At 43.9% G+C, this 22462-nt stretch overlaps 1 protein-coding gene across 1 annotated transcript in view; it reads right to left on the bottom strand.

Moving 5' to 3' along the window:
• PKHD1 (PKHD1 ciliary IPT domain containing fibrocystin/polyductin) overlaps positions 1–22462 on the bottom strand; it is a 254208-nt gene that overhangs the window by 147912 nt on the left and 83834 nt on the right. Inside the window, 1 exon segment of the mRNA XM_040550788.1 lies at positions 10790–11002. Coding sequence (XP_040406722.1) covers positions 10790–11002 — 213 coding nt within the window.

Genomic DNA, 22462 nt, shown 5'->3' with positions numbered 1-22462 from the left:
ACATCACTAACTGATTTTTCTTACTCCTAAGAGCTTCAACCAGAGATGAGAATTTGGGCTGTACAGAAATGTCTCAAAATCCCATCAAATCTTCACAAACACAGCAAGGTATGTCCGAGCATACTTATCTCCAGGGTTACAAGAAAGTCTGTCTACAGTCAGTGTAGGGTTTAAGGGACACTTAAGTGTAGGGCTTAAATGCACAAAACTTCTGAATGGTCAAGGTGAGTGAGGTGTTTAACTGGCTTGATGAATTTGTCATGCCCATAAGAGCTAAATTAACTATGTTTAACACATCTTTCTCCCTGTGAGCTCTTCAGCTTCCACCTTTGCCTTTACTCTTTGCCTCCAATTCTCTGCCCAACCCACAGCCTGTCTTGGGGTCAGTATTTGAATACTATGCGTGCCCACCTCTCCTAAAGATTGTGATCACCGTCTTCTCACACATCTGCACTAATATATCAATGAACTGGTAACACGTTTAGAGAATATCTTCAGGTCTTCTCGTTCTACAGCTTGGCTTCTTCCATAAGATTGTCCTGGAGTGCTGCTGCTTCCTCCAGATTTTCACAGTTATTGGCCATAATCTTTCAGCTTTTTGTTTTTTTCCTTTCCAGAACATCCTGTTTCAACATGCATCAGTCCTTCCCAGGAGTATACTCAGCACAGTCGCTCTTCTCCATCTGATTTACTCTCTTGCAATCTGCATCCACAGACAACATGCTCACGTTCTTTACTCCAGCAGCAACCAGAAGGCATTTGAAACCCCAGCTCTCTCTGCCTGGTGATTCTTTGGAAAATATATGCTCCTTCCCAGAAAACAAGATTTTTTGGAGAAGGTGCTGTCACTTAGCATAAGATACCCAGGGAACCTCCTATCCAATCCTGACAGCAACCAGTGTGAGGCAAAACCAGAATTAGGCAGAGCTGGAGAGTCTGGATTACACACTGCAGTGTTGGTAGAAAACAGACTCTTGAAATGACTTTAAATAAGGACTGGCTTCATCCCTAAGCCTGCCACAGGGCCATTGGTCTTTCTCCCAAAAGCTGTTTAAATGTTTCAAACATTTCATGTTTGATGTCTCTTCTAGATGCTTTGCATGGGACTGCAAGCTTTGAACCCTTCTCCTCTGAGTACACAGGGCCAGAATCCTGCTACATCTCACCTTCACTCCTATTTACCATAAATTAATTAATTCGGGTTATGAACGCAGAGTTGGTTTGCAGTGTTGACAGACTATAAAGCTCTTTACACCTTTTGACAGTTTCCTGGAGCTTTAAAGTTGAGGTAATGAGATCTCTTTATACCACAAAAGGAATTTATAAGAACTGCAGGGCTCAGACACACAATCTACTTACCGTTACTATACAAGTTATTCTGTAGATAATCTGTCAATCTGTTGCAGCTACATTGTAAATCTTTAGTGTAAATGAGAATAAGATCTTTCAATTCCCATGAACAAAGCAAAAAGAAACAAGCAGTTTACATTTCCCCAAAACAAAGGAATGTTGCAAGAGACAGAGTTAAAAATGTAATTCAATGTATTACAGTGATGATAAAAAAAAATAGAAAAGACAAAAACAGGAAAAAACAAAACAAAACAAAAGCACAATATTGTCTCTGGTAATAAAAAGCAACACAATTTACTGCAGCATTTCAGGTGTCAGATGGCCTAAGGAATCCAGCTTCCTCTCCACTGTCATATTCCCTTATTATTAACTTTTCTTTATCCAGATTGAACTGCCCATTCAAATTTAGCTTGAACACTCCAAAAATTTCCAAATGTCAAAGTGATAAATGGCAATACAGCCATTGGAAATGGTTGCTTCAAAAAAAGAGATTTAAAAAAATATTTTAAGATCCTGGACAGAGACTTTCTGATGATGCTGCTTCACAGTTAATAAAAATAAATAAATAAATAGTAGCAATGTAAAAATTAGCTTAAGTAAAAAGTAATAGGATATCTTTTCCAGAAAGCCTCCCTGGTCTGTGTTTCTACAGGCCCCTATGGTCAAATGGACCTTAAGGCTCTGGATCCTTAAGTTAAGGACAAGGAGAAATTGTGTCATGACATGAACTTGGATTTGGTAGAATAGAATAGAATAGAATAGAATAGAATAGAATAGAATAGAATAGAATAGAATAGAATAGAATAGAATAGAATAGAATAGAAAAGTTCATTTGGAAGGGACCTATCATCGAGTCCAACTGCCGACCTCCTCAGGGCGAACCAGAAGTTAAAGCATTTTCTTTTAAAATGTGCCACATGCATGACCTCTAGCAGTGGCTAGTCCAGTCATTGACCATAAAGTGAAGAGAATCAGAAAATGAAGAGTGAGAGCTGCTTCCCTACAGTTTCTCATTTACTTTAAAACATCCACCTGAACCAGGAGCCTTCAGCACTTGCTGACCAGTTCTCTGCCACACACTGTGCACTTGAATGTCACCACCTGACTTTTGCTTTCCATTAATTCCGGTCCAAGGCATACTCCCTAAGCATCTGCACATTTCTAGCTGGTTTTGCAGTGAATTGATGTGTGTGGGCAGCTCTTGGGGAGATGCAGACAGCTTTCCTGCACCTTTCCTGCCACAACCAGTGCAGAAAGCTTTTGTTTTGTTTCCCAAGGTAAAATAGCAGGTCCTTGTTTGTTTATAACTGCTCATTAACCCTTAGGACACCCAGGAGTTAATCAGTTTTCAAGTGCTGCACAAGGGTGTTTTAGATGGGATTTGAGCATGGGCTCAAAATATAGCTCATCTGAGGTCCCCATTGTGTGGGACCAAGTCCAGTATAAGACATGAGCTTTACACAATCAATGGGAAGACTGGGACAGGAAATTTGGACCTACAGAGATGTCTCATGTGGACCTCAGTAGGTCCCTGTGCCCAAAGCCATTTTGTGCCACTTTCGTGGAGAGGGTCTGATGCTGCATACCACCAGGGCAGGAGATTCAGGTGCAGCTCTGGGCTGAAGTTGCCCGTGGAACACAAGGACATGGCACATTACCTAGCAGATACTTTCTGTCAAAGCAATGTAGATGCACAGAGGTGCATCACAGCTCAGTCTTTAACCATTGGCTTTTAACATAGTTGGTAGCCTGTTCATCCAAGACCAGTTGCAAGACACAGCTTCAGAATCTCTCTGGCTTCTTCCTCCAGAAAGAAAGTTAAATAGGAGTGATATTATATCCATTGTAAGTGGTTTCTGCAGCCAGACAGAAAATGTGATTTCACATCGTCCAAACCTTCAATGTCTTCCACAGAAGAAAACTTCTGCAGAAATTCTACTTTTGGAATCATTAGACTGTTTTTGCTCTTTGTACTAATGTCACTTTGGGGTTTTAGGGTTTTGATTTTTACTCTGTAAAAACACATTTCACTGATATGGAAATGTTGATATGAATCAGATATAACATTAAAAATAATATTGAGAACGTGCAAATGAAATCAGAATGATACAACTAAACACTTTTGCTTTTTCCCAGTGGGGAGAAAAATCTGACATCATCTGAAAGAGAAGACAAAGTAAATCATTTTGATTTTCTTCAGTAGAAAATGTCCTTGAAAAATGACCTAGTCCTGCTGAATGCTTTCCCTTTCGTGAAACCAGTTTTCACCTTAAAACAGTTCCACCTAAAAACAGTTCCACCTAAATATTCTCGAAGAGCACCCTCAAGAAAGCAAGGAGCATCTTACTGAGGCCATGAAGGGCTATGTGATCAAACAGGTCCACGGAAACTCTATGAAAACAGCTCACATCCAAAGGTGCCACGAAGGAAATCCTCTTTAAACTGACACCAGGAACAAAATGCTTCCAATGTGGCAGCCAACTACTGCATATTCTCCTGGAGAGCTGCACGCAGCTGTTAACATTTTGCATTATTGCCAGTTAATCTTTTGCCAGCAGGAGCGGTTATGCGGGGTGGCATGATTGCTTAAATGCTAAAATCACTTTGCTACACCCCTGACACATGATGGAAGGGAATGAGACAAGCAGGAAAAGCAAAGATGAACCCAAAAGGAGGACTCTGCCTTGCTCAGCCTGCAGCACAGCAAAAACCCAGATCTGGGACCAAGCTTCTCAGCCTGCCAATGTTTGCAGGCTTTCTCCTGTCTTTGGTAGGAATTCAAATTTTTGTTGTTAGCTTCTCTCTCTCCACCCAGTCTCCTGGCTGAAGTTGGAGCCAGAGTTGCAGGGCATGTTTCAATGTTATATTCAAAGGTTTAAAAGACAACTATTTGATCATACAGAAAGACCATGCGTTTGTAGTAACCTACAGACCTTCCCTCTCTGCAAAGAAACAGAAGCTACATATTAGATATACTCAGTCATTGACCATCTCCCCGTGCCCTTTACAGCCCATCACATTGTTTCCCTCATTAAGATCGGCACCAAAATATGGAGTGAGTGGTTTAAGTTTATATCAAAGATGATCGATGCGTTTCTGCTAGAAAGAAGGGCAAGCTATGAAAGACACAGCATCTCTCCCTGAGCTCAGCTTTACACGATCTGTTTTGTTTTTTTTTCTCCCCATCTGCTAGGTCTTTAAAATCTAATGGTCATCTTATATTTGTGAATAAGAAAGTGAAGGCACAAGTCATTGTACATTAGTTACTCCATGGGAAGTGCCTAAGTGCAGTCTCTTACCCCCAGTGAACACAAGGGGATCCAAGGCAGCTTAGCCTTCTGTTCAGGAGCCATCTGCTTTAATGCATCATGTTCAAGTCAAGGTCTTGAAAGGAAAAATGTTATTGCAGAAGGCAAAAAGCCTCCTGCAACCACACAAAGCAACTAACTTGTAAGGAAAACTAACTCATGGAAGTGGCCCCAGCAAGGGAAAGGGGATTTGAATTTACAGTGTGTAAACCAGTGATTTCAGTTAATGGGAAATAATAAGTATTGCATATACGACCGTTTCAGTAAGGTAAAAAAGTACGTCTTATCTCTAGAAGATCTCTGCACCCTATCTTGAATCCCTTTGCTAAGATTTTATTTTCCCCCTGGGAAGTTTTCTTTCTCAAATGTGAGTAAAGCAGAACAAATTCTCTCATGTTGTTTATGATCTCTTAATCTCAAACTCAGCACAGATACATAACACTGCTTAATGGAGGAAAAGCAAGAAGCATTTGATTAAATGGCTGCTCTCTTGAGGAATGCACAGGCTCTGTACAGCACAGCACACAGCTCACAAATGTTTTGTGGTTTATTATTGATTAAATGTGATTAAAATGAATAATGGGTTCAACTGATAAAAACACTTTTTGCCTGAGTTAACCCTGGAAATGTTTAAGATTTCTTCGGTTTCAAAGTCTGGAATTTAAGAAGTGCAGAATTGCCTGTTGTCATCTTCCACCATCAGCATCCACTTGCAAATATTTCAAGTGCAGGACTGACCTTTGAAGCAGGACTATCCGTGATGTTAGGGGGCTGAAATAACCACTGACACCTCTGTTGTAATTATGTTGATTAGAAACAGGCATGGTATTAAATGAAAAGGTCTCTGGGCATCATTTTTCTTTACCCCTCAGCTTTCAGGCTTTGGACAAAGTGTATGTAGCATGTCATTAAATCCAAAACATAGCATCCTCCATCTAGTTGGACAGGCAGGTATTATTAGTCAAAATGCAGGTATCAGGCTCATATGTTCATGTCTCAGATCATCACAGTGTTGGTACTGACAAGGTTTCAGGTAAAAATACAGCAAAAGTGCTCCTCTTTGTTTGGGATGAGGCACAGTGTGCTTCAACAAGACACAACAGAATAATGACTTCATGGACACAGGACTGCTAAAATATGGAGCAAAATGGGAAAGGCCTTTAACATTTTCCCATCCATAAGAGTGTTGTGCCCACAAAATCAGGCTATTGCAAAGGTTGGGTGTCCTGGGCCACTGATGCAGTATCTCCAGCTACGCTGCACCCACACATTGTCCCGGCCCACTGGTCAGCATCTGCCGGTGCCTTCAACCCAGTTTCCCTGAAAAGGACAAAGGCACAAGAACAGCCAATGCCACCATGCTAACCCTCTCTCCTGAAGTTTGTCAGGAGAGTTTCTTGGGGAATAAAGTGCGAACGGAGCTGGAGACAGTGATAAATTTCCCTTCTGAACAATCAATAAAAGTCTCCCAGCCCCGCTCAGGCCCCTACTGCAGATGCGAGGGCCATAATTACATTGTCAAAAAGTGGAGTTGCCCCGGCTGACTGAACCCCCCTGTAAAACTGACATGTGATTGACAGGCAGTTTATGGGTGGCACGCTCTGACTGGCAGGGGAGTTGGCTAAAGCCAAAGGCAACAGTGAAATTTCCCAGCCTGCTACAACCACGGGAGCAAAGGACCGCTGCTCGCGAGGGAATTGTGGGAAACCCTTAGTCATATTAACATATCAAAGTGAGGAGCTGACAGCGCTTACTAAACAATCTGAAGTCAACCATAGCTGCAAAGCATCCCCCAAACCTCCCCGTCTGAAGGAGAAAAGGAATTAAAATGCATTCACTCCCGTCTTCACCCAAGACAGCTACGAATTTGAAAGCCTGCTTATTTAATGATTTTGATCTGCGATAACATACATATACGTGGATGTATATATATCACATATATTGCTGAGCATGTCAGCCTCTTTCATATATGTATTTGATACGAAAGAGGCTGACATGCTCAGCAATTTGTTCTATACCACAGGCCAGACTGGTGCTAAATTGGAGCCAGGACAACATATTTCTGTTTGAGGTAAGCAATATGAAGCCAGCAAAAGAAAGCACTTCTTTTGGCCTTATTTTCTACAGCGCTGCTACTGCTTCAATGCTAAATTGCAGATTACATGGTTTGAATCAATCTTAATTGCAGCCATGCACTGGGAGTGTATGCCATGCTGAGCTCAAAAGTGACTTCGTGGCTATGTCTTTGAGCTGCTCACTGATACACCAGGGGTACAAAATATGACTGGAAATGTTGCTGTGCAAAGGGACCTGGACAGGCAGGAGAGGTGGGCTGACACAAACCTGCAGCTCAACAAGGAGAAGCCCAAAGTCCTGCCCCTGGGGAGGAACAGGCCCAGCACCAGGACATGCCGGGGGCACCCAGCCGGAAAGCGGCTCTGCAGAAATGGGCCTGGGGGGCACTGAGGTGATGTGAGCCAGCGATGGGCCCTCGGGCAAAAAAAGGGCTGCATTAAGTAAAGCATCGCCTGCAGGTCGAGGAAGGGGATCCTGCCCCTCTGCTCAGCCCTTGTGAGGCCACACCTGGAGTGCTGGGACCAGTCCTGGGCCCCCCAGCACAGAGAGACCTGGGCCCAGCGGGCAGAGCCCAGCCCAGGGCCCCCAGGGTGCTGCCGGGCCCGGAGCCCCCGTGCTGTGAGGAGAGGCTGCGAGAGCTGGGGCTGCTGGGCCTGGAGCAGAGGAGGCTCCGGGGGAGCTCCCCCATGGCCGTCAGTACCCGCAGGGAGGTGCGGAGAGGCCGGAGCCGGGCTCTGCTCAGCGGTGCCCAGGGCCAGGCCCAGAGGCCCCGGGCCCAGCCTGGAGCCCCGGCGGCTCCCCCTGCCCCTCAGGCAGCACTGCTGGGCTGGGCGGGTGCCGGAGCCCTGGCACGGGCTGCCCCGAGAGGGGCCGGGGGCTGCTCCTTGGAGAGCTCCCCGAGCCCAGGGACATGGGGCTGGGCACCCTGCTGAGGCAAGCGGGGACAGGGGCACTCAGGGGTCCCTGCCACCTTAACCATTCTGTAATACGGCCCAAGCCCTGCTCGTGCTGTTCTCACAGACTTTGCTGCCTTCTGCATGCCTCTGTACAGTGGGTACTCGTTGCAGACAAGCAGGGTTGTAACTGAGTCAGGTGGTTGCTTGAGCTTACTAGGTTCAGGCCTTGGGCTGCAAACACAGACCTCACCCTCAGTTTCCTCAGAAAAGAAGAATTGCTGAGAATTATGTCACTGAGTAAAACATATGGAATATCAGCAACAAATCCTTGGAGAGTGGACACCTGGATGTGCTTCCCTCAATCATACCATTAGGGTAACCCCTTGGAAAGTACTTCTGCCCTGTTTGTGTAATTTGATGTGTCTGTGAGGACAGAGTCAACAAGCTAGTCATGAGGTAGGCTCAGAAGGGAAACGAGGCACAACCTGCAAGGAGATGCTATGTTGTTTTTTTCCCCACATTGCTAGAAAACAAAACAGCATGAAGTCAAGGCTTTTGCAGTGCGCTGACAGTGTAAGGACAAAATTCTGACTTCCCTAGAGAGGTCAAACCAAGAAGGATTCCTTAAGCTACAAGGAGAAGACACAGAAAGAGATACAGCAAAAGCCTTTGTAAGTCAAATTCAAATCAGATATCTTAATATGTCCCTTAAAAACATAAAATAAAAACATGGATGATTAACCAAATTAATCCCCTGGAACAAGCTTCCACAGAAAATGCTGGCTTCTGTTTCCCTTGATGTCCTCAGACAAAGACCAAGCCTTTCTGGAAGGCATGCTTTAATCTAATGTGAGTTACTGAACTCAAAGCTGGGATAACTGTGTGCAACTCAATGGCCAGTAAAGGACAGTCAATTCAGCCTAGATGATCTAATAGCACTTCTTCATAGAGCCCCTCTAGGAAATGGGATAGAAACACTACCCTTCTGCTCAAAACAGGTTACTGAAATTATTAAAGCCATCTGCAAGCACTAAATATTTCAGCCTCGCTGTGTCTCGACGAAGTGGTCAAGAGCTCACGACGTGGCTTTCAGCATGAGTCCAGGTGTAGTGAAGCCCCCCTCCTCTGCTGCTTCAAGGGGCATCTTCTCCAGCTTCCACTCAACCCCTCCTGACTCAGAAAAGCATCTGCTCACGGAGTGCCCTCCAACCACCGACCTCGCCTGACCTTGCTCAGCTCCCGTGAACTGACAGGATCACGGCACAGCAGCACGGCTCGCTCCCTATGTGCTCAGATCGTACCCCTTGGTGTCTTGCATTACTTTTGACTGAGAGCCATACGTGTCAGTAACGCTCAGATGGCAACATTTCTGCCTGTGGGCCAGGAGAGGGTAAGTTCAAGCCCTGCTGGAGGACACGGATGCCTACCAATCTGAAGGTTGACATGCAAGAACAGAAGTGAGGGAGATGAGGCATTCAGACATTTTTTTTCTCCTAAGATGCATACTGCCTTTAAAAACAGCACATTAGTTAAGAGCTTGACGTGTGTGCATTTCACCAATATTCTAAGCATGCTGAGTTGGGACCTGAATTCCACACCCAAACTACTGAAACAAGAACGTGCCATTTAATACCAACATTTCACAGCCCTTCAAAAAATCTCTATATCTAAATTCTTGTCCTGGTTGCAGCTGAGATAGAGTTAATTATCTTCATAGTGGCTGGTATGATGCTGTGCTTTGGATTTAGGAGGAAAATAATGCTGATAACACCCTGATGTTTAAGCAGTGTTTGTGCTAAGTCAAGGCCTTTGCAGCTTCTCCTGCTTCCCTGCCAGTGAGGAGGCTGGGGGTCCAAGGAGCTGGGAGGGGACACAGGCAGGACAGCTGGCCCAGACTGGCAAAAGGGCTGTCTCATATCATGTTGGTGTCCTGTGGGTGGGGGGCTGCTCCTCAGGGACTGGCTGGGCATTGGTCAGTGGGTGATGAGCAATTGCATTGTGTATCACTTGTGTTGGATATTATTACTATTATTTTCCCTTCCTTTTCTGTCCTATTCAACTCACGTGTTTTACCTTTTCCCAATTCTCTCTCCCATCCCGCTTTGGTGTGGGGTGAGTGAAAGGCTGGGTGGTTAACAGGCTGGGTTATACCACAATAATTCTTCTACCACGTAACGTGAAACCTGTATTCATCCACAAACCCATGCCAATTTCTGTCCTTTAGATCCCCTGTCCCACTTGATAGGAATGTAAAGTTTGGGCTCTGTGGGGCTCCCTTTCAGAGAAAAGCCCAGTGGTTAGAGCAGAGGAGTGGTTATGTCAGACTGAAATTCTTGGCAGAGCCACAGTTTTTCTGCATAGCCCTGGGCTTGTCACTTGTGACAACAACCTGTGCAGAGCCGGTGTGAGTGTGTGGACCGATAGGACATCAGACATGCCAGCTGTGCTCCTAACGCTAGAGACAGACAGCTGGAGGAGAAGGGGAAAACACACTGCCAGGAGTGCTTTGCTGCTGCTGTGAAGAGAAGCAGCATCCCCACTCCAGCTGGCATAGGCTGCTAACTGCAACACGCTTGGCATTGCTTCACCATGGGACCTGCCTGGCAGACCACCCCCTTTTGGCTACCCCAAGATCCACACCTTCTCTGAGGAGGAAACCTCCTAGTTGTAATGGAGAGGAGGAGAAAAGGATACCCCATTCTAGTAGCTGAGCAAACCCCCACGATACACAGCAGAGAATGAACGTCTGGTTCCCAAGGGATGGAGACTTTCATTTGTGGATAGAAATGCACAAATCCAGACTTCTTCTAGGCACCTAAATGAGCGCCAAGGTTTCATAACTATTGGATTCCATCTAGTTTCTTCTTAGGGTCAAGATTTTCAAAATGACTCTGCTCCCAGTATGGGAGCTCTTACAGAGATACAGCACTGGGCTTTAGTGCCTAAGATACTGCAGGAACAGAAGCCTCAAAATGAATTAAAAGCCATGAATTTCTGACCCTGAAGACTGATTTCAACATATACTTCAGTGTAATAAGATATCCAAGTTCATAGCCAAAACTTTTCTTTCTCCGAACACATGCTTTTATTTTTTTCCCTTTATTTTTTAATTCAATTTTAATTCAATATGCTTTTAAAGAGATGGAAAAATGTACTCACCATGGATGGAGAGGGTCCCATTCCTCACTGCCAGGAACTTGGCCCCATATGGAAACATTGGTGGAGAATGGAGGCTTCCATAGAGATAGATGTGTGCTTTGTGATGGAAAGGGGCCTCAGAGGATCCCACCTGGAGCTCTCCTCCATCAGATATCAGAATGGAATGAGCATGCAGTTCTACAGGTCCTGGACCAGTGAACAGGAGCTTGCCACCTGAAGACAACAGAAGAGTAAAATGCAACCATTGACCTCAAAACCAGTCATCATCTCGTAGTCAAAAGAGCTGTAAGAGATGGGTGAAACGATGGTTTTGCAATAACGTTATGAGATTAAGGGTAAAACAATATTGCTTTCTGCAAAAATCCAACTTTGCCCTGTACTTCTCCCTGTGGACTTATCTGCTTTTTACATACTCCTTTTTGTAATAAAGATCTCATTAACTCAGTCCATTTTTCACTTCTGCCACAGGCTTTATTTCTAGACTTGAGCAAGACCACTCAGCCTGGGTAGACATCTAAGTCTCTCCAACTCCAGTAGTAATGTTCAGAAAATCCCAGTCCTAACCTACTCACTCTCTAACTGTTAAAAAGAAATACTATTACTTAATTTGTATGTTCCTTTTCAGATTACAAACTGCTTGTGACAGGGAGAGGTGAGTGGAAAACAGCTTTGGAACACAAGAATTGGCAACTTGTTTAGTTCAGTGGTTGATTTAATCCTGCGTACTCTTCCAGCTGCTGTTCAAAACCAGATGCTTCCAAACAGAGTCTAAGAAACTTCTCCCTGTTAGCTGGCTGCGAGCTGATCTCCCCATCCCATGAAAGCCTCATTTTAATCCCTAATTAGAGGTTAGCTTCGCCCCAAAGCATAAGGTTTCATCTCCCTGCCAACATTTTCCTTCTACCATCTATTAGTATAACTGGATAGGTTTTGTCAGTAATTTAGATCTGATCCTTCAAATCTTTTTAATACTCAGTCTCAATAACTTCTTGAGTCAATGAATTCTGTGGTCTAAGTTAAATAGTTCATGAAAAGGCATTTCCATCCCTTGGTTGCAACTCAAGTCTCTTTCCAGTTCTGTCAAATGCCTCTTTTGTTCTTGACTTGTGTGAGCTGACAACCCCACACTATCTCAGGGTGGTTCACTCTTTGGCGTCCTTTCATATTTTCTCTCCTACAAAGGACACTGTCACCACCTTTACAGTGTGCTTGCACAGAGCGGACTCCCAGACATCTAATCATTCTGCAGTTGGGATATGTCTTCCTAGGTCAAGCCATGCTTCCCAGGAGCTCACCTGGAAGCCTGGCAGCCTCAGAGCTCCTTACAAAGGGTCTCTGGGCCTCCCACCATTTCCCTTTATGAAGCAGCCATGGCCAGCTTCCCATTGTTGTTAGCAGGTTTTAATGGTGACCTTTATAACTACCAAACTGCTGGCTTTCCTCCTCAACGACACACTACCAATCCTTAGCATGAAGGATTAGGGACATCAGACCTCTGCTTTAATTTCAGTATTGAGGCAAAGTAGAAGGGTAGAAGTTTTAATATAGAAATCAGATTTAAAAATCCTTTGATCATTACCTCTACTTGGATCAGGTCCTCTTGCTCACAGTGATACCGGAGCTGCAGAGCACTTGTCTGCCTTTCCCACCCCATCCTGACCTCCTTATTTATTCTTGCACTGATGAGCTTTAATTGTTGAACCTAATTTCTTAGTCTCATGACAAGCTAGTATTTGAATAAGCACTACCCCATTAAATATTTTCTTTGCAGATTTCAGTAGGTTCCAGATAAGTTAATACAGAATATGCTTAGTAGACGGAAGAGATAAACCTCACATTTTCTTGCTTATAAGCACTGGGAACCATGGGATTGCTCCCACAAACACCAGCTCCCCTATGTATAAGCTGCCTCTTTCCCTAGACATGCTTTCTATATACAAATGTATTTCTGTTAAGCTTGCTTTGCTAGAACCAGTTATGTTGTGTTTTTACAAATTATACTGAATGCACACTGATAAACCAGCATGAATTTCAGCTCGTTTCACTCAAAACAACAGAAGATTTCTGACTTATTCTGAGATACGTCTGAGACTTCTAGAAAAATGAAATGTTGCTAATACAAGAATGTGCTACGCTGAAATAGGGATAATATTTGAAATGGTATTCATTTGCAGACTGAAGGGACCATTAGATCCTATCGCCTGATGGTTTGTGCACATCATGCTATTGAAAAACTGGAGGAAGTCGAGTCATCTGTGTTTGACTGCTGTATACCCTCCAGAAAGGCAGATAATCAATTAAGTGACTTGGGGACATCATTCTACCATTTTCTACAATCATTTTTCCAACAGCTAATCTCCATTACTGTTCACAATTTCTGCTTTATTTCCAATCACAACTTGTCAAGGATGAGCTTTCAGACAGTGGTTGTCTTTGTGCCCTCCTGCGTTGCACAGCAGAGAGGTTTGCAAAACAGCATTTTCTGCAAAAGTATTTGCAGGTAAATGGCAATTAAACCAAATCTCGGCATTCATTCAGCCTGGTTTGTAATGTTTTTAAGACTCTTCCTGAAAGGAGTCATAGAACAATAGAATCATTAAAGTTGGAAAAGCCCTCCAAGATCACCTGGTCCAACCATTCCCCTACCACCAATGTCACCCACTGAACCATGTCCCTAAGCACCACGTCCAACCTCTCCTTGAACACCCCCAGGGACGGTGACTCCACCACCTCCCTGGGCAACCCATCCCAATGCCTGACTGCTCTTTCTGAGAAGAAATGTCTCCTCATTTCTAACCTAAACATCCATTCTCTCCCACAGCCTGATTCTCCTTCTGAAATGGGGAACCCAGACCTCGTGATCCTTCTGCTTCTTTATCATTTTTGTTGGTGCTGCCTACAGAGGCAAAACTGCCTTATTCCCATACTCTACATCTTGCTTTTCCCATAAAAAATGTACTACCTCCTTTTGTTTCTTCATTACACTGAGAGGTTAAGTTGGCTTCCTTGATCACATGGACTCCTGAAGCTTTCCATGACTGCAGCTTTCTCTGACAAAGTCCCTTCCTGTGTGACCACAACTTTTGTTCCTTGTTCCTGCCTGCCCAGCTGTCTACTCAATGGGGTAAATCTGTGTTTGGTTTGAACGGCATTCACAAATGTGATCAGTGATGGATCTCCATTTACTTCCAGACCAGCATTGATGGTATCTTTGGTATCCAAGTAGACATGAAAATGATTTCACACCAACAATTTATGTTTTGTTAGTGCATTTCATGTCTGGCATGTGATTTTGCCAGGGGATCCTCAGTTGGTCATCGCACTACGGCATTTAACTGAATTAACTTAATCAAACATAATTTTCTTAGAAAATGAACTAAAGTTTGTTGTCTTTTTTTCTTTAGGACCTGTTTTTCATAAAACTTCTATCCTGTCATTCACTGTATTTTTGTGGTTAGTAATTTATGGATTAAATCAGCCATAACATATAACTTCATCTAGTTTTCTGCTTTGACCTGTACTTGATATCAGACTAAGCAGCCAGTAACTTTACCTATCTGCATCCTGACACAAGACCAGAACTTCTGCAGCCTTCTGTAATTTCCCAAGTACTCTGAAATTAATATCCATGTACCATGGAATGCTTCTACCAGCAGTTTTAAAGCTCTCGAATGAAACTGGACCTGTTGATTTAAGAATGTGTATTCCTGAAAGACACTATTTAACATTTTCTTCAGTAATAAATGGACTGATGGTCCATCTTCCTCCTGTAATATAACTTACCATCCTGTTCCTTCCCACACTGAGAACAGAAATATTTATTAAATACATTTGCCTTATAGCTGCAGTGTTAATAATTTTATCACTGCAATCCAGAAATGGACCTATAAATCACTGCGATTTATTTTATTCCTAACATAAAAAAGACATCTTCCTCAAGGTCTTTATTGACTTCCTATGCTCTATTCCCACTGAAATATAGTCATTTCTGTTTCCACTTCTCTTCATGTGATTTTTAATGAGTATTCTAATTGCTGCTATGCTGCACTACTAAACCAGGAAGGCTGGTAGCCAGAGTTGTCCCATCTCCTCATTGCAAAATCACAGTTCTGCTGCAAACAACCTTCCCAAATCTTTTCCTAAGTTTCAGCCACATATTGCCCATCCAAAATTTTCAAGCTGTCTATAGGATAGCTTAGAAATACTAAATTCCTCCCACAAACATTTCTATCCCCCCTCTGTGGGATGGAAGGGATGGGAGTACATCTTCACCTGTAAGACTCCCAAGTCCTTTTCTGATTGCATCCGTTTCAGTGCAACTCGAGGCAGCTGTGGGAAGATGCTCATTTCCCATAAGGGTCTGGGATTTACCTGCTTCTGCCCTGCCTCCACAGGGTCTGCTGAGCACTTTTCTGGACAAGGTGGCTTTGGCATGTCAAGTGTTGCCCATCCTCATACAGAGCCCAAAAATCAGTCTGCCTCCTCATGAACGATGAGTCTTCTATCCCCTTTTTGTCTCCTTTCCTTGTTTTACAATCCCCTGTTCCTTAGTATTAGGATAACTATATGTCAGTTGTTCTGAACAATTTTTCCCTTTCTGGGTGAAAATTTGGTTCTGCTGGGTCAGTAAGAATTGGACCTGAAGGTGGACGCTGTTGCCTGGCTCCTGGGTTTCTCTGTCCCTAAGTACAATGACAATCCTAAACACACTTGGCAGTGGTGCAGAGGTTTGTGAGATCGTGACCACCAAAAGACATTTGCTGCATGAGATGCTTTGGCTTTCCCTTAGTAGCAGCAGTCAGACCCCAGTGTAATCAAAGGAACCAAGTATCAGCTTGGTTGATCAGCTACAATCAGATACAACTGATGGTCACAACTTAATGCAGTTGTAACCTGGCCATTTGCAAAGCTTCCGAATTCTGTCCAGAATAAAGCCAAAAGACACCTGTTCTTTGGGTTAAAAAAATGTAAAAAGAAAAATTCAGCTGCTGAAGATTAAAAAAGCAACAGAGGGAAGGCGAAGGGGAAGGGGGGAGAGGAGAGGAGAGGAGAGGAGAGGAGAGGAGAGGAGAGGAGAGGAGAGGAGAGGAGAGGAGAGGAGAGGAGAGGAGAGGAGAGGAGAGGAGAGGAGAGGAGAGGAGAGGAGAGGAGAGGAGAGGAGAGGAGAGGAGAGCCATTAGCAGGGATTCGTTTAGTCATTAAACAAGTCTAAGTGTAAAATAAACTGTAGCCAAACTTATACATACTTGTGTCAAAAAATTATACATGGTCCCTCTAACCCTCAGCTCTCTGTATTTCAATGCTTTTCATTGGGTCAGAATAAATATACAGCTGCTGCTTTACAAGATTGTCTTCCCCTTTTTTAAAAAGAAAATAAAAGTTATGCTTCCTTCTTTTATTGCACTTGACCCCTTCTCTGAAAGCAGAAAGCAAGAATATTGCTCAACTGAGCCTTTGGCTGTGACCCTCAAATTGTTTGTTATGGCTGCACAGGAAAGCAAAGTCCTACATATGACCTTGAGGGTGATTTTATAAAAATCAATCAACTACTGTTATGATGGCCTCCCCACCAAGCAAAATAAATACAATTAAACCCATAATCACTTCTGTACAGTAATGTGCAAATTCAATGGGTCTCTTTAGGTGGAGTGAGGGAGAGGGGGGAGAAATGTGGTGGGGCTATTTGATACTTTGTGAGAACATCAGAAGCACCATTCTTCTCAATTAACCCAGCAATTAGCCTCCACCTCTCTGTCCAGAAAAAGAAATCTTTCTTTATCTGTCTTTACCCAAAAGGAAAAAAAAAAAAAAAAAGAAAAAAAAAAAATGAAAGGCAAAGACAAAGGCTGGAGGCAGCCCCAGAGGGGAGGAACAGACAGACCAAATGATGAAAAAAAAAAGGGAAATATTAAAAAAAAAAAAAAGATAATAAGGTAAGAGTTGTAATCTGCCATGTGAATGACTGCTACACCAGTATGTCAATGGTTTTATGAAGATTTCTCTTCGGAATTCCTTGGTAAATGGCAGAGGGTACACTCAAAATGATAGGAAATGAACAACTAATGTATCGCCCCTTCGCTTGGTCATGCAGCCCACAGAATACCATGTGGGGTCAAACTCACAGCCCAGGTACCCAGAACATTTACCCTGAAAAAAGTCTGTACAATGTACTTCTGGAAAAAAAGAACAACTATCCACGGAGAAATGTTTTTTTGATGATTAATGTGGAAAGTTGCTCCTTGTTTCTGTGGCACAGAGATGGATTCATGCTTTCAGACATAGGAGCTAATAACCTTTCTCAAAACTTCATTTTTTTAAAAAAAAATCCTTCTAATATATACATTTTCACAGTGCATGAAAGAGATGCTGATTTTTTCATTATTATTTAGGCTGTGGTTTAAAGTGCTCTAGAGATTTCCTGAACTCAGAGGGAAGCAAAGTCCCCATTCCAACGAGCACCTTTTGGATGGAGGTTGTTTTTCTATCATCATCTTTTGAGGGGACACTTCAGCCCTTGCAGTCACTGTAAGACCATCCTAAGAAACAGTGTATTTTTTTCTAATGACCAGCTCCTTATGGAGACAGGATAAAAGTGACTATCACCAGATTTAATTCTGCGTCTTTGGAGCTGATTGGAGCATTAAAGCAAGCAAGCTGCAAGAAAGGTGCTGGCAAGCCTCAAGAAATATTTTTTAATCAATAATAGAAGGCGTTAGGAGAGTACCAATGGAAAAATTGTCTTAGATGTCACTACTGAGTCCTGCCCCTACAGCTAACAGAAAGCCCGTTCTCCATGGAAGAGGACCTGCTGGTTGAACAACCATCTCCTCCCATCACCGCGAGGCTCCCTGTGTGAGGAAGATCTGTTCTGGTTGTGCTGTGGGCACACCACGGCCATGTATAACTAACATTCCCACAGCCTTCAGCCTGCTCTTCCCGGTTTTCTCAGTCGGGTGTTTCACATGATGAAGCCACAGAATCTCCCACGAGACAGGCTTAAGCTCACACGTCCCAGTCCTGGCAAGCATCCCTGAGCGGCAAACAGCAGGAGGCAACTGCTGGAGCTGGAGTATCTTTGCTGCAACGACTGATCCCGCACAACAAGGCTGCAGTGTGCTGGCAGCCCACTTCTTGCTCGTTCTCTTGCTCCCAGGGTGAGGCTGGTGGGGCCTCGTCGCAAGAAAAAAACAGTAAAACAAAGATCCCCCTGTGTACGGGAAGAGGAATACAGAGTTCATGAGCCTTCAATAATAGTCGATTATTTCACGGACCTGTCGCCTGCACCCTGTTGACAGGCTCACACGACATTCGGATGAGCCATAAATGTGATTGCAGGTTGGAGCAGTGCTGAGATAGATGCAAAGGAGAAAAGAAGTTTGTTATAGTGGCTCCATCCCAAAGGCTGCCTGAACCTAAAGTCCAAACCTCCCTATAAATGTTCCTCCACTCTCACGATATGCAGGTACAGATCCCAAACTAGCTGTGCGCTTCCATCAGGATGCCACTAACAAGCTAAAAAGCTAAGCTTGTATTCCAGCGTTTTGTTGGAAGGAGGCTTTAATCTCTCCCTGGGCGAGGAACCGGCAGCTGCTCGAGCACTCTCAGACAGACACCGTCTCCCGAGCCCGACACGCCTGGGTTTTCTGGCTCGCTGGGCTCGCAGCCATCTGTGCAGATGGCACGTGCTGCCTCGTAAGCCGGGCAGGCTCTTCCCTACGATCTCAGAAGCCAGGCAAAAAGAATTTAGACCACAGCATACTGCCACAGGTAGCTCTTTCAGAGAAGTCCTTCTACATCTTCAGCTCTTGCGTAGCTTCCCAGCCTCTCAGCAACGCCTTTGCTGCTTCTGCAACAGGAGAGCTAACGTGGAGGGGAAGAGGTGTGGACCCTCCTAGGTGTGCTTTGACACATCCCAGCCCATCTTCTGGGATCTAATGAAGGAAGCTGCCTTGGGAAGGCATCAGGGGAAACATCAGGCAGACGGTGCAAGGAGCAAACAGGTCCTTAGGTTATTATTTCAAGCCTACAGGTGATGGACACCTGTTAACTCCTGCACCCTCAGCAAGAGAGTGGGCAGTGGGGAAGGCACAGGAGCACTGTTATGGAGAGCAGGATAATTATTATTATGGTCTTTCTGGGTGACCAGAGCGTTTCTATTTGCTATGCCCCTCCACCCCTGGTTATCTCATTTCAGATTGGTTTCTGGCATTTAAGTTTAAACTTTACAGGTAGAGTTTTCCTCCCAGTTTCTAGTGCAGTAGGTCAGACCTTGGTCTTAGTGACAGCCTGCTCCTACAGAAATCCGACCGTGATGCGCAGTCTGTTAAGCCATACAAGAGGGCATACATCAAAACTAAAACCCTCATGCAATCCCCTGCTACACATTATGCTTCCTCTGTAGCTCTGGGCCCATGATACAGACTTATGCCTTTGAAGGAATTTATTTGCATTTAAAAGCCCTGGACCTCAGTTGCCTGGTTGCAATGCCGGTGTTTCTGTACCACATACAAGAGTGTGAGGACAGATCTAGTCACGGTACAAAGCTGCTACTGTCATCAGGGCCTGATCTGCATCCAGGACAGATGTAGACAGACTCAGCAGCCCTTTCCATCCCGTGATTAGAAGCAGCAGCTGCTTCCCCAAAAGGGACACAGCGAGGGAAGGAAGGGATGCTGCTGCCTCAGCTTTCAGCCCACTTGCCTGTGGTTCAGCATGGCCAGGATGAGCTTCCACTGATCCGCTCATCCTGCAGTGCCTCAGAGGAGTCTCAGGAGCTATCAAAGAGGTGGAAAATTGATTTCATTGGCAAGCAAGAACCCTGGGAGTCTGGCGTACATGCTGTAATCCCATCCTAAACAGAACGGGAAATTGAGACCTGCAACCCATGCCCAAACACAAACCAGGGTTTAGAGCTTGGGGAAGAACCAAAAAACATCCAATTGCTACAGGTTCTCGGTCTTAAAATCCTTCTTCTGGGAATGTCCCGGTCTGTGACTTGAAGTGCAATGCATAACACTGAATTCCTGCTAAAATTATACTAACAAATTAAAGAACTGATGCCTTTTTTTTTTTTTTCCCCGTCAGAACAGCAGGGACCTGAGACCAGAATCCTTGCAGGCTTAGTACACCTCACAGTAACAACACAGAAAAATATCACAGCAACAGGGAGAAATAGGGCTGACTATTCTTCCTTTTAAACCTCAATTAAAAAATACATTGGATGAAATTTCCCATTAGCTGGTACTATTTGTACATCCCATGTTCTTTCTTTAATTAAAAAACATGCTTATTGCAATACTGCCGGAATCGCTTTTACGGTATTTTAATTGTAATGTCTCTGTCTGATTAAAAAAAGAAAATATGAACTAGAAACTGCCTGCAAAAAAGTATCACTATGCATATCCCAAATGGGTTGAGCAAAATGGCATAGAAAACACCACAGCGCAAACATTTTCTAACTGTGGCTACTGACTAGGGATTTTAAAATAGGTTTGAGGAGAGGAAAACAGAGGAAAAAGCTTTTTCTGTCTTTCAGTGAATTCACACCCACTATCAGCAGTGACTGAAGCACCAGTTATTTGACAAGTACTTACGCAGATGTATCAGCTAATATTCGATGCTCTTTGCTAATAGCATCAAAGCCTAGGAAAAAGTCAAGCAAAATCAATATTTAGGTTTCTTTCCTCCCCAGGTCTACATGCAGGACCCATTCTAGCCACAGCCTGACTTTAAGTGCGGATTCCAAGAGATCCAAGATATTGACGGATAAGCATTGATTTGAGGATGTGGGTTCAAGATCAGACCACAACTGACAATGGCATGTGTATCTTTGGGGGTTTGCAAGTTCTCTTTTTTTGTTGTCGTTGTTTGGTTGGTTTGGTTTTTTTGTTTGTTTGTTTTTGTGTGTGTGTTTGTTTGTGGGATCTCATAGCTTGAAGGGAAGCCCAAATTACCCATGGCATGTTGGAGGCTGGGTGTACATAATACGTATCACCAGTTTTTAGAGGCAGATATCTCACATGAGTGGGTCAGAGCTTTCTCAAAACCTCAGCATGGAGTCCGACCGTAACTGCTAATATGCAGCAATGCCTACAACTGGTAAGGGACACATAGCACCACTGTGACAAGTAATATGGGAGCTCTTCTAGAAGAGGGACCAAAAATAATCTTCTCTCTTATGCCTGCAAGGGTGGCTATCTCAAAGTCGCCAATGCAAAGCAAACGGACAGTTGAATATCTTCAGCCTCACCAGAGTTATACCAGCTATGTCACCCCAAAACCCATGCCCAAGGTACCCCCAGAAGGAGGACAGGCAGCATCTTCAGTCTCCAGACTACCCTTGGGGCTGTTCTACACAGTACTAAAAATTCAAATAAAGGCAATAGCACATGTCTGAGGTATCAGCCCATCACAGACAAAGGAGTTACTCCAGCATAAGCTCTGTGTAAAGGAAATTTCCATCTGTACTGGGTTATCATAAATATTACCATACTTGTGATGTCGGGATCAAAAAATATATAAATAACTGCAATCTGCTGAATTTACAGAGTTATCTACAATCTGTCTATCTTGTATCTCTTCCCCAATCAGTATTGTCTGAGCAGTTTCATCGTCTGGTTATTAAACTTTCCACTGCCAATAACCACGTGTTCATGCTCCACTCGTCAAGGGGGAGGCAGAAGCTGGTGAGCCCTCACGGCAGTAGGCAGGACTCAGCTGCCTAATCTTATTTCACTATTGCTTTGGCCTCCGGATCTTCTGTCCAGACAGCCTGGTCACCACCAGAACCACCACATGCATCCATCTGTATGCTAATACAGCCAAAGCAGGGTCGCCTTAAGGATGCACGTGCAGCTGACATGCTTGTTATAATAATCTTTAAACAATTTCTACAATGTTGAAATCATCATGAGGAGACCCCACACAGGCTGTGTTCAAAATCCTCAGGGTGTCTTAAAAAGGAAAAAAAATGAAAAAATGGGCCTATGTGTTGGGTTTAGTGGATACAGGACCTGGACAATAGGGTACAACAGTGTCTTTGCAGAGGAGCAGACTCAGTAGCATTACAGGCATTTTCCTCCATAATGTCTGTTAAATTTTCAGCTTGTGAGTGCGCAGACAGCCTGATGCTGAGTCAAGAAAGCCAAAGGGAGCAGAGCTACAATTTTAATCCCATTCTCCAGCTCCAACTAAGAAAAACGCTTCAGCTCACGCTTCAATCAAAGTGTGCATCTACACCCGCCTGCAGGTTTGGGGTTTATTGTCATGCCCATCTTGCAGCTGGGGAAACTTGGCAATTATTTGACAAGTTCAGAGACTTGACAGTTGCTACTCTAAGGGAATCACCTAACTGAGACTCATCTTCAGACAGGTATCTATAATACCTAAGATGAGCAGGTCTTTGCTAATGTATGTTTCTCTGTATCAATGCAGGAGCCTACACAACTCTCCTGAGGTGTGCAACTTAAAGAAAGGTAAGGAAAAGGGGAGATGACTCCAATCCAGTCTCACACCAGAGCAGACCTCAGCACATCTTGACTCCAAATCTAACCAAGTCTACACTGTTAGTGGCACCTATATCAGTGCAGTGTGGATGCAGCAAGTAAACTTCAGCAAATAATAACTGCAGATAAAAAATTACCAGGTAGGTTTCTGCTTCCAGAAAGTTTGATC

Source organism: Cygnus olor, chromosome 3 (assembly GCF_009769625.2).
Source record: "Cygnus olor isolate bCygOlo1 chromosome 3, bCygOlo1.pri.v2, whole genome shotgun sequence".
NCBI lineage: Eukaryota > Metazoa > Chordata > Aves > Anseriformes > Anatidae > Cygnus > Cygnus olor.
Note: the sequence above shows the minus strand (reverse complement) of the source record. Positions and strands in the feature narration are given on the sequence as shown.